Raw genomic sequence first — 11,596 nt, 5'->3', positions numbered from 1 at the left:
AATGGGAATAGCAGGTGGGCGAAACGGGAAGATGATGACGGGTGGGCGAAGCGGGAATGGTGGGTGGGCGAAACAGGAATAGTGGGTGGGCGAAACGGGAATGGAGGGTGGTCTAAACGGGAATGGGAATAGCAGGTGGGCGAAACGGGAAGATGATGGCGAGTGGGTGAAGCGGGAATAGTGGGTGGGCGAAACGGAAATAGCAGGTGGGCGAAACGGGAATGAAGGGTGGGCAAAACGGGAATCAAAGTCTTAAGAGACATGTATGAGTGGCGGTATGATCAAAGAGTAGGTGAAACAGGAATAGGCGAAATCGGTCCTGCACAAAGTTCTGACAGTTCCCCCAAAGTCAGCGCTACTTCTCTTGTCTTGGCCCAGGCAGTGAAGTCAGTGGAACACACTGCCCTTCACACCGAGTCAGTCATGTGGATTGTCCAGTTCAGCTTATGAAGTCTTTTACTCATACCCCCCAAGCCCCCTCCCCTTTTAAAAATATGTACTTGTTTTCTGTTGTTTTGTTGTTGTTTCATTATCTAAAAAATGTGATCTATAATTCAGTGGTATTTATGGAATGTTAGCGAGTCCTGTGGGCATGGTGTGAACACTGGTGTACTGGTCTGGGTGATAGGGGCGATCTTAGCAGCTCTAAGTTTGCTTAGTGGTTAAGAATTGCCATCAGTCTACTCTCTAAAATTATTTTGCAGCACCAAGTTTGTTTTGTGGTTAAGAATTGTCACAAGTCTACGCTAACTTTAGCAGCGCCAAGTTTGCTCAGTGGTTAAGAATTGTCATCAGTCTACTCTCTGACTTAGCAGCGCTAAGTTTGCTTAGTGGTTAAGAATTGTCACAAGTCTACTTTCTAGATTAGCAGCACCAAGTTTGTTTAGTGGTTAAGAATTGTCACCAGTCTACTCTCTAAATTAGCAGGGCCAAGTTTGCTTAGTAGTTAAGAATCAGTGTCATCAGTCTACGCTAAATTAGGGGCGCCAAGTTTGCTTTGTGGTTAAAAATTGTCAAAAGTCCAGTATGCTAATTTAGCAGGGCCAAGTTTGCTTAGTGGCTATCATCAGTCTGCTCTCTAAATTAGCAGCGCCAAGTTTGCCTTGTGGTGAAGAATTGTCAGAAGTCTGCACCGATTCAATTGACTTAGAAAAATTCATGGCGCTCATGCATGTGCCCAGCCCAGGATTTTTTACATAACTGTCGAGCCGAGTGAATATGTGTTCTGCTGAAAGTTTGTGTTGTTCTGTTGATGAAAGGCAAATGCTTTTTTCTTTCTTTTCTTCATATAGCCTGTTTATTTATTTATTCATTTACCTATTCATTCATTCGTTAATTAATTCATTAATTTATTCATTTATATACTTTTTTTGGTCAGCAGTCATGTTGCAAGGTCTCTTGCAAATATACCAAAAGTGTTCAACTTGTGCGTCGTCGGATTTTCTTACACTGAGAGAAGAAAGACAACCCGTAATCCCCGACGCTGCGATTGTCTTCAAAGGTTACTTCCCTTCTTCAGTTTTCAAAACAATGACTGCTGTCATGCCTAAAAGACAAAACAACCAACTCCCCCTATGCTTAATTTGGTGTCAACTGACAAAGTATTTGCAGAGAAAATGTCAGTGTTAAAGTTTACCACGGCTGGGAGGACGCGGGTTCGAATCCAAGCGGAGGTGGGTTCTTCGGCCCGTGGCCGGCTCCTACCCAGAGTTGAGTGTGCTGTGGGCTTAAATGGGGAGACTGGGACCACACAGTCGAGTGTCATCCACTTCAAGGATGCGTCTTTGGGTGTGTTGCTCTAATTACCTGACCAACACTGCAAGTGTCTGTATCTCTCGGGCCTGGTTAACGCCGGGATATCATTATGACAGGAAGCGTAGAGTACAGCCTTGTCACGCAGTCCCAAACCAAAATGGACCTCCATAGCAACATCGTCATCATCATCGTCATCCTCCTTCTCCTTCATCGTCATCAATATAAACAAAATAGTCTCAAAGTCTGTGGCCTTTCACGCCCAGCTCTCATGGTGACCTCAGTTTCGATAACCCTCCACTTCCGTGCTTGGGGTGAGTCCTGTCAATGTCGTCAGTGTCGGCAGATTCATGGGGGGCTGTTGTTTGAGGGACGTGGTGGCGGTCTCCACTCAGGGAGGAATGCTCACTCAGTCTGGCTCCGCGACTAAGCCATTATTGTCGTTAGTAGGGGGCTTAGTAGGTGGTGTCCTAAGTACGTGAAAACAGAACAGGCACCACTGAACACCACCGAAGTGACTCAGCAGCAGTGCAGGGTCTCCTCTGGTGTGTGGCCTCCTTGCGACCTGATTTCGATGGTTCCCTGTGGACTGCCGACGCTGGAACTGCGGGTGTGGCGGCCGTGTATGGGGGAATGTAAATGTGCGGCGTGGGAGTGATGCCACTGAAACCGGCGGAGGAGATGATTGGGCAGCAAAAAAAAAAAAAAAAAAAAAAAAAAAAAAATCTTGGATCGATGGAAAAGTGGAAATGTACAAACAGCACCAACCCCCTCTCCCCCTCCGCACTTCTGAGGTCAGCAAGGAGAAGAAGAAGAAAGAAAAGAAGAAAGACAAAAAGAAAGGAAAAAAAAGACAACAGGTGACTCTTTATACCGGGCCTCAATAAACTGAGATGAATCGATGACTTGACTACACTCAAACACACACACACACACACTGGACAGACACACACACACACATACACACACACACGGGACAGACAGACACACACACACACACACACACACACACACACGGGCAGACAGACAGAAGACACAGACGGACACACAAGCACTGGCGCGGCACACGGCAGATACTGACATACACACAGAGAGACACACACACTGGCAGGCACACACACACACACACACACACACACACACACACACACACACACTGTGAAACTGACACACACCTTATAATATACCAACAATAAAACGAGACATGAAGAATGAATTTTCTATAATGACAAACAAAACGTTTGGCACGACTGAAAATGAATAAATTGTGTGTGTGTGTGTGTGTGTGTGTGTGTGTGTGTGTGTGTATAACATTTTATAAACAAATCATATAACATACATATTATAATGCAAAGAAGAAAAGGTGACACACTGATTCATTGACAAAATAATTAATGTCACGGGTCTCAGTATGATAAACGAAGGAGGACTACAATCATCATAGTTTCAAACAAAACCTTTTGCATTCTTCCAGTAATCCTCATCAGCCCATCGATCGAACAATTCGACAGCAAAACTTTCAGTTATATACAGCCCCAAAGAAGTTCAGGACCATGTTCCGTTTCCCCTTTGTATGTCAGTGAAAATAACAGAATTATGAAATACTGGTGAAATACTGAATCAAATGACATGTATATCAAAAAGGGGGTGGGGGGGCGCACTGCACTGTGGCGACGGCGCTTTCTCCGGGGAGAGCAGCCCGAATCGCGAGCAGAAATGTCTGTTGTGACAAAAAAAGTAATATACGTGTAACACTGTGGTTACTATACACAACAGGACTCATTTCAACTGAACTGTTCATCTTTGAACACTGTGGTTACTATACACAACAGGACTCATTTCAACTGAACTGTTCATCTTTGATTCCACCCTCCAGTGATCTTGTAATAACAGAATTGCCCCTTCCTTCCTTAGCTACGAATGGTGATGTCTCATTAAGCTACTTTTTTTGTTTTTTGTATTGACCAGAGGAAATACTCAACGTAGTTATTCATTCCTTTTCACACGACGCCTCGTCCTCTCATTTTCTGGTTTCGGTTCTCCCCCTTCTTGCCTTTGCGCCCTCGACCCTTGCCCTTGCCTCGGCCTTTGCCCTTTTGACGACCTTTGCCCCAGCCTCGACCTCGACCTTTGCCCCTTCCACGACCTTTGCCCTGGCTCTTGCCAGGCGCCCAGGTGGGTTTAGGAGGTCCTGAAAAGAACGGGGAAAAAAGAAGTAAAAAAGTGTTAGTCGAAGGTTTTACTGGACATATGTGTGGGATACTACACTGCACTCAGCGATTTCGGCATAAGATTTTGATGAATCTTTTTTAAAAAAAAAAGAAAGAAAGAAAAAAAAAAGTGGGCCGTGACAGCGAGGGTGGGGAGGGTGGGTGCATGTGTGCAGTGTGCCGTCCTTTGTGCCAGTCTACCCCGCGGCAAAACTAGATGTGCCCGGCTTCAAGTTGTTTGTTTTTTCAGGATCAGGATAAGGATTTGGGGCGTTGTTATGTACAACTTAGCCATTTTTGGCTTTTTATGCCCCTTCAGATTTCATTCATTTATTCATTATGCCCATCGCTCGGGGTGGAGCATAGGCCATCGACGACCCCTCGCCATCACACTCTGTTCTGGGCTGTTCTGGCCATTCCAGTCCAGTTGGTCCCTTGCTGCTTCAGCTCTGCCTCGGTGTCTCGCCTCCAGCTGTTGCGAGGCCGGCCTCTCTTCCTCTTTCCCTGTGGGTTCCAGGTCAGAGCTTGGCGTGTGATGCTGGACGCTGGCTTCCTGAGGGTGTGTCCGATCCAGCCCCACTTCCTCCGCAGTATCTGCTTGGCCGCTGGTTCCTGTCCCGCTCGCTCCCACAGATCTTCGTTTCGGATCTTCTCCTGCCATCGGATTTTGTAGATGCGCCTCAGACAGGTGTTGAAGAATGTCTGAATCTTCTGCTGCATCGTCTGTGTTGTCCGCCATGTCTCGCATCTGTAGAGCAGAATTGACTTCACAATGGAGTTGAAGATGCGGAGTTTGGTTTTCATACTGATTGCTCCAGATGCCCAGAGGTTATTGAGCATGATGAAAGCTGTTCTTGCCTTACCGATTCTGGCTGTGACATCTCGGTCCGTGCCTCCTTGTCGGCCAACCACGCCTCCCAAGTAGACGAAAAACTCCACCTCCCTGATGGGCTCTCCACCAACTGTGACTGGAGTGTTGGCAGTGGTGTTGATCTTCATCAGCTTGGTCTTCTCTTGTTGATCTTCAGTGAGCCCTGTCCTGGCTGACGTGGTGTCCAGGCGAGTGGTCTTCAGATTTACTCCATTTTATTGTTGGTCAGGTCGTTGACTAGCTCAGTCATTTTATCCATCAAAGTCGTATTTCATTTTTGTCAATAACTCATGTTTATCTATGAGGTTCTTAAAAGTATTTATACTAGGTGCACGTTTGATATTGTTTGTTAATTTGTTCCAATAATTTGTTATTCTGTTACTAAATGTAAACTTTTTGAGATTTGTTCTGGAATACTGTTTAAATATTTGTCTGCACTGTTTTTTGTAGTGTCTACCTTTGGAGTACAAAAAAGCATGCTTTGTTTACATCGTCATACCCATTAAATATTTTGTACGTCTGTAGCAAGTCCCCTGTTACTGTTCTTGCTTGAAGTGATGGTAGTTGTAAGTACTTTAATCTTTCTTGATATGAATAATCTTCAGTTTCTGCTATAGACCAGCTTCAGTTGTTGCTCTTCTTTGAGCCCGTTCTATGGCTTGTGACTGCATTATTTGCGTTGGGTACCATACAGTGTTTCCATATTCTAGGATAGGTCCGGTAACTCAGTAATGTTTTATACTACCGTAAGAAAGTAACCTTATCTATAAATGTAAATACTCTTTTTATTATTCCAATCATTCCGTTCGCTTTGCTTATACTATTTGTTGTATGTTTGTGAAATGATAATTTTTTGTCAAATATGATGACACCTAAGTCTTTCCTCATCACATTTTGATACTTTTATTTCTTGTTGTCTCCGATTTTCATTTCCCACATCATTAATGATGCACTGACAACACAAACAGTGACTGATGAGCCTTCTAACCCAAGGCATCACCAAAATAGCAAAACTGACCATCATCCAAGAACATTACTACTTGAAAACGTCTCCTCTGGCTGAGTGCATGTGTTGTTTGAAGGGGCAGCCGCCATTTCAGTTCCGACCATTCGAAAGCCTGGCAAGTCACTTGGCAAGTCCAGCAAGCAAATTGCCCAGAATAGCCTTCATGTCGAACACAACACACTTAGAACCAAACATTGATACTCATGGAGGGTGAATCGTGTTTGAATGCATGACTTCATTTCCAAGGCAAACCAAGTCTGTTTATTTCCATTTTAACGACAAATAACATGACCACCAGACAAATAGGATCATCTTCTTTCCTTTGACACTGATCCCAGATAAACAAACTTCTTATGCTTACTACCGCAGCCTAATGTATACAAATACGAACATAAGCGCATTATAAATACGTTTTATTCATTACCATACACACATCAGTTTCATTTAATCAGCGTATTGAGAGTGAATCTCCGGCAAGTTAAAAACTGGAAAGACGACGCCATTGTGAATGTCATAAAAGTCTCTGAATCGAGCAAGGAAAAAGTCCATAAATAGGCCTTAAACTAGTTCATCTGGTACAATCGAGGTCTCATGTTTGCCTGGTCAAAAGTCTCTTGTAGAATAGCGCAGTTGTTTGATTTCAAATGTGAACAGACGAAAACGTGCAGTCCGAACCTTCAGTAAGCGTACAGAGAGGATAGGGAAAATGGCGGGCGTGTTCGCTATTGTGTTTTGTGGTGCTCAGAAAACTGCTTTACACTCGCTCTAGACCTCCCTCAGAGACAGTCAACTTGTATAAGGAGCTAGGTTAGATTCCCTTAAAGTTGATTATAACATATTTATTTTGACAGCGTCGGAATTCTGGGTGAAATGGTTCATTTTGTTCAACGAACTCGTTTCATTTGGTCGTAAACAAGAGCTTTATTTTAAATTTTCTTTTCACCACGAGTGGGCACAGCCTCACTAAATCAATCAAAAGAAAGGTTATTTATCGACGATTCCAGTGATATGCGTTATATGGGTGTTCTTACTGGTTTCAGTGAAATAAAAGTCCTGAAACAAACACCAACAAACACAACTTTGCCAAATCGAGGCTTCGCGAGGGCCAGTTGGCTTGCGACCGCGCAGCGCTGGCTTTGCAGTTCGCTCGCGCTGCATATATAGCGTTCGGCCAACTTGAGGTTTTATTCGCAGTTTTGTTCAGCTAGCAAGCAGATCTGTCCGCTGTCCAGCTCCAACGCTCCACACCATGTCTGACGCCGCACCAGCCCCTACTCCTGCCAAGAAGGCCGCCAAGCCCAGGAAGCCAGCCAAGCCTGCAGAGCACCCCAAGTACAACGTCATGATCGCCACTGCCATCACCTCCCTGAAGGATCGCGGTGGTTCCTCCCGCAAGGCCATCCTCAAATACATCATGGCCAACTACAAGGTAGGCGTTGAAGCCACCAAGGTCAACGCTCGTGTAAAAACGGCCCTGAAGGCTGGGGTCAAGGCCGGCACCCTAAAGCAGGCCAAGTGCACTGGAAGGCCCAAGAAGGCCGCTACCAAGAAGCTCAAGTCTCCAGCCAAGAAGGCGGCCGAACCCAAGAAGGCAGCCAAGCCCAGTAAGCCCAAGACCCCAAAAAAGGCTGCTGCCAAGAAGCCGGCCAAGAAGTGAAGAGCTCGAGTTCTCTTCCACTGCCTTCCCCTCCCCGCACTCCCCCCACCCACCCACCTCCCCCTCCTACCAGGCCCTTCTCAGGGCCACCCTCGTCTTCCCGAGTGGGTTGAACATCTTGTTGCAAAGTTCTTTTAGACCGGAATGTTGATTCATTTGGATTTGGATTTTTTTTAAGTGGAGTTGGGGGTGGGGGTGGGGGTCTGATTTATGATGGGAGGGAAGTGTTGTATGATTAGCTGTTTGACTTGTTAAAGATTTACCTCAAGAGAAATTCTCATTTGCCTTCCGAGACCGCCACCAACGACCCGCAACAGTGGACCATTTGGCCTTGAAGGTGAACTGGTTATTAAAGTCAACACAAACCAGCTCGACCCTTGACTGCTGCCATTTCACCCCTTTTGGCTTTCCACGCGCTTTTCATGGCAATTCCTTTCTTTTCTTCCACAGGGGGTCTCACCTCTCGTTACACAAGTCGATCACTTCAAAATCTATTGAACAATACTTGAAATTTTTTAATAAGTTAAGGTATGTAGAGCACATGTTCCCCAATTTTTTTGTGTCATGTGTGAGGGTGGTGGGGTCGATCTTGTGTGAAGACAGGCTTTCAGGAAAACAACAGTGAAAGAGCAGGGAGTGGGAAGATTTTTTTTGGTGGGGGTGGGGAAGGGGGTGTATGGGGGTAAGGGTGGGGGAGTTTTCGAGGGCTTGTTCTACGTATTCTCATCTTTGACATCATGTTGGCCACTTCAGTGGAAAGACAACTGAGTTGTTTGCTTCACCACAGCACAGTCCGCCATGGCTGCAGTTCTTGCCTCCCTTCCAAGAAAAAAAAATCAATTTATTTCCAGTTTCAACAGAAAAAGAGACTTTTTCAAAAGGGGTTTAGGAATGGGAGCTGCGACTATTTCTGCCAGTCCATTTGTTAAAAATTTTTTTAGGGGAACTTGCGAGACTCCCCCCGCCCCATCTTCATTGAACTTGATATACGCTCTTTTTGTTTTTCCTTTTGTGTGTTTTTCAAAGAAATGATGGCGGCCAGTGTTGTTGCTGTTTTTTGTCGTTTCGTTGTTTAAGGCGGGGAGGGGAGGGGAGGGGAGGAGGCGTTAGTTGAGCGATATGGTCACGATGGTGGAGATTTTTTTTTTCACATGGACTTCAGTTCAGTTGTGTGTGAGTGAGCGAGTGTATGCATACGTGCGTGCGTGCGTGTGTGTGCGTGTGCGTGTGCGCGCAGTATGATATGTGTGCGCGTGTCCACGGCGTGCGTGTCAGGTGGTGTGTGAAGTTGTGCCCGGTACTGGCGTTCACGTGTGTGCATCCGTGTATGCATGTATGCGTCAGTGCATGAGTGAGTGCGTGCGTATTCTTTCTGTTTTTGAAATATTGGACTGTTTCCCCCCCATTTCAATATCTGGTTCATTCTTTGTTTGAAAACAATGTTTCTGGCCACACGCGGTTCAGTCACGACGGAATTGTAGCCCTGCTATTCCTGATCAGTTCGTTTTCCTTTGAGGAATTTCCGAGAAAGATGCTATTTGTGTTTCTTCTGTGAGAGTCCTGTATCCCCCCCCCCCCCCCCCCATCATCAGTGTACTTACACGCGGTACATTTTCTGACAGACATTTATCCAATATCGTCTGATCTCCCATTTTGTTTTATTTTACGTCATCACTACTGCGGTCATGACGTGTGCACTTACCGGGTTGGTGGCACTTGCCACAGGTCAGGGCACAGTTTTTGATGACGTAGTCGTTACTCCGGCAGTACACTTTCCAAGCGGGACAACTTGGGTGTTCATCCTTGCAGGGGGAACCTGTGAACAGCATGATAAAAAAAAAAGAAGAGATAAAATGAAATGAATTAAAACGGAATGAAATTAGACAAGACAAGTTGAGGCGAGACGATACGAAATGAAATGAAAAGAAATAATACAAAACAAAATGAAAACAAAACAAAACAACAACAACAAAAAAGAGACAGAAATCAGATAAAAATACAAATAACAATTTTCAATTTCTTATGGGTCATGAGTCCAGTGTGAGCGACAGTGGCAACAACAAGGCACACACACACACACACACACACACACACACACACACATTCTGTTACTGGTGCGTGCAGCGGCGCATACTAACACACACATACACACAACATCCATTGACCTACACACACACACACACACACACTTTCTGTTACTGGTGCGTGCAGCGGCGCATACTAACACACACACACACACAACATCCATTGACCTACACACACACACGCACACTGTGACATACAGACGCACACAAAATTACACAATCTCAAACAGACTACATACAATGCATCCTCTCCTTCTCTCTCTCTCGCGCACATAATTTATACACACCACCGCCACCCACCCCCACCGTGACCACACACACACACACACGACATAACTCACTATTAACCGCAGTCGTATCAATAGTAGCGGATCTGCTACTACTAGTCGTTGTAGTAGCAGTAGTAGTAGTAGTAGTAGTTGCAGTAGTGGTAGTAGAGCCCCTGCTCCCTCCAGCGCTGGGACAGAGGCCACAGGCCAGGCGACAGTTGGTGTGCATGAAACTCGGGTTTTTGGAGCATTCCCCTCGGCGGGCCCAGCCCGTACAGTCTCTGTCACCGTGCTTGTTCGTGCAGGCCGCCTCTGTGTGTGTGTGTGTGTGTGTGTGTGTGTGTGTGTGTGTGTGTGTAGTGAGGATATAATAGTCATTATTACTTTAAACAATTCTTTCTTATTCAAAGAAACAACACAGAAAAAAAAAAAAAGGGCATGGGATGGCAGCAAGCATGGCTTGTTTAAGCCTTGTCCAATATGTGAAACAAGCAAGCACAAAACTTTGTAATTGTGCGGACAACCAATGCGAGGAACCAAAGTAAATATAATCACATTGGCAAGTATGAGGGAAAACAACAATGATTATCATTATTATTGATACTTACTATTATTGGTACTCTAGGCATACTGCACGCACACACACACACACACACACCCTACAAACATACACACAGAGTCCGTGTCCGTGCATTCGTGTGCGTGCGTGCGTGCATGTGTGTGTGTGTGTGTGTGTGTGTGCGCGTGCGTGCGTGCGTGAGTTGCAGGGATGTGTTTTCTGGAGGGCGTCATGTCATGGTGGGTGGGTGGGTAGTTTCCAATGTTCGATCAAGCGAGTGTATTGTGACATGTTTCACTGTCCGTGGGGGGGTGGGGCGTTGGGGAATGGGAAAATAGGGGAGAGGCGGGGGGGGGGGGGGGGGGGGGAGCTACGGGGGTATATGGAGGTGGAGGGGGGGGGGGATGAAATCGAAAGCGCTTTGAGCAGTATTTCTGGAAAAAAAATCCCCTATAATTTTAAATGTCCATTATCATCATGATTGTTATTATTATTTGGCGCCTATGCTCGGTCAGAGACCCATATTCTTAGCTCTTTACAAACAAGGAGCCATTTGCATCACAGGGGCTACATACACAGGTAGAGCCTGCCATTTGACAGCTGCCTCCAGGCGCTCATCATTCGTTTCCTGTGTCAGAGATTTAGTCAGGCTTCAGTTACGCGTACGCACACACGTGTGACTGAATATTTGAGTGGATTTTTCTTCGGGATTTTGCCAGGAACAACTCTTTTGTTACCGTGGGTTCTTTTACGTGCGCTAAATGCTTGCCGTATAGGGGACCTCTGTTTTATAGTCTCATCCAAATTACTAGCGTCCAGACCACCAATCAAAGCGCATACAGACCATTGACAACAGTAGTGGAATCAGTCGCTTGACTACGCGATCAAAACAGCAGTAGCAGCAGAACAAAAAGGAAATCATCATCATCACCATCACCATCATCATCATCAGCAACATCAACAGCAACAGCAACATCAATAACATGGTTTACATAACAGGTTAGGATAATGGCGATAACATTCTTAAAGGCCCCCACCCCCCTAAAAACCCACGTCTCTCTCTCTCTCCACTCATGGAGTGAACACGTTTCATCATTTTGTTTCTACTTTGTGGACTTTTGCTGTGCATGGCACTTTGTCAGCGACTGCTTGTCATTTTGGCAGTCGTTTCCCATGGTAATAGGATTG

General features: G+C 45.6%; 1 protein-coding gene across 1 annotated transcript in view; it reads right to left on the bottom strand.

Annotated features, from left to right (window-relative positions):
- Window positions 1-2,986: 2,986 nt before the first annotated feature.
- Window positions 2,987-11,596, bottom strand: part of LOC143276021 (zinc metalloproteinase nas-13-like) — a 28,046-nt gene continuing 19,436 nt past the window's right edge. Inside the window, exons 11-13 of the mRNA XM_076580406.1 lie at window positions 9,922-10,161; window positions 9,199-9,312; window positions 2,987-3,943 (exon numbers count right to left, since the gene is read on the bottom strand). Of these exons, the coding sequence (XP_076436521.1) occupies window positions 3,753-3,943; window positions 9,199-9,312; window positions 9,922-10,161 (545 nt within the window). The 3' untranslated portion in view covers window positions 2,987-3,752. The remainder of the gene's footprint in view (window positions 3,944-9,198; window positions 9,313-9,921; window positions 10,162-11,596) is intronic.

The sequence above is a fragment of the Babylonia areolata genome, chromosome 31, assembly GCF_041734735.1.
Source record: "Babylonia areolata isolate BAREFJ2019XMU chromosome 31, ASM4173473v1, whole genome shotgun sequence".
Taxonomy (NCBI): domain Eukaryota; kingdom Metazoa; phylum Mollusca; class Gastropoda; order Neogastropoda; family Buccinidae; genus Babylonia; species Babylonia areolata.
This window is presented reverse-complemented; position numbering and strand designations above follow the sequence as displayed.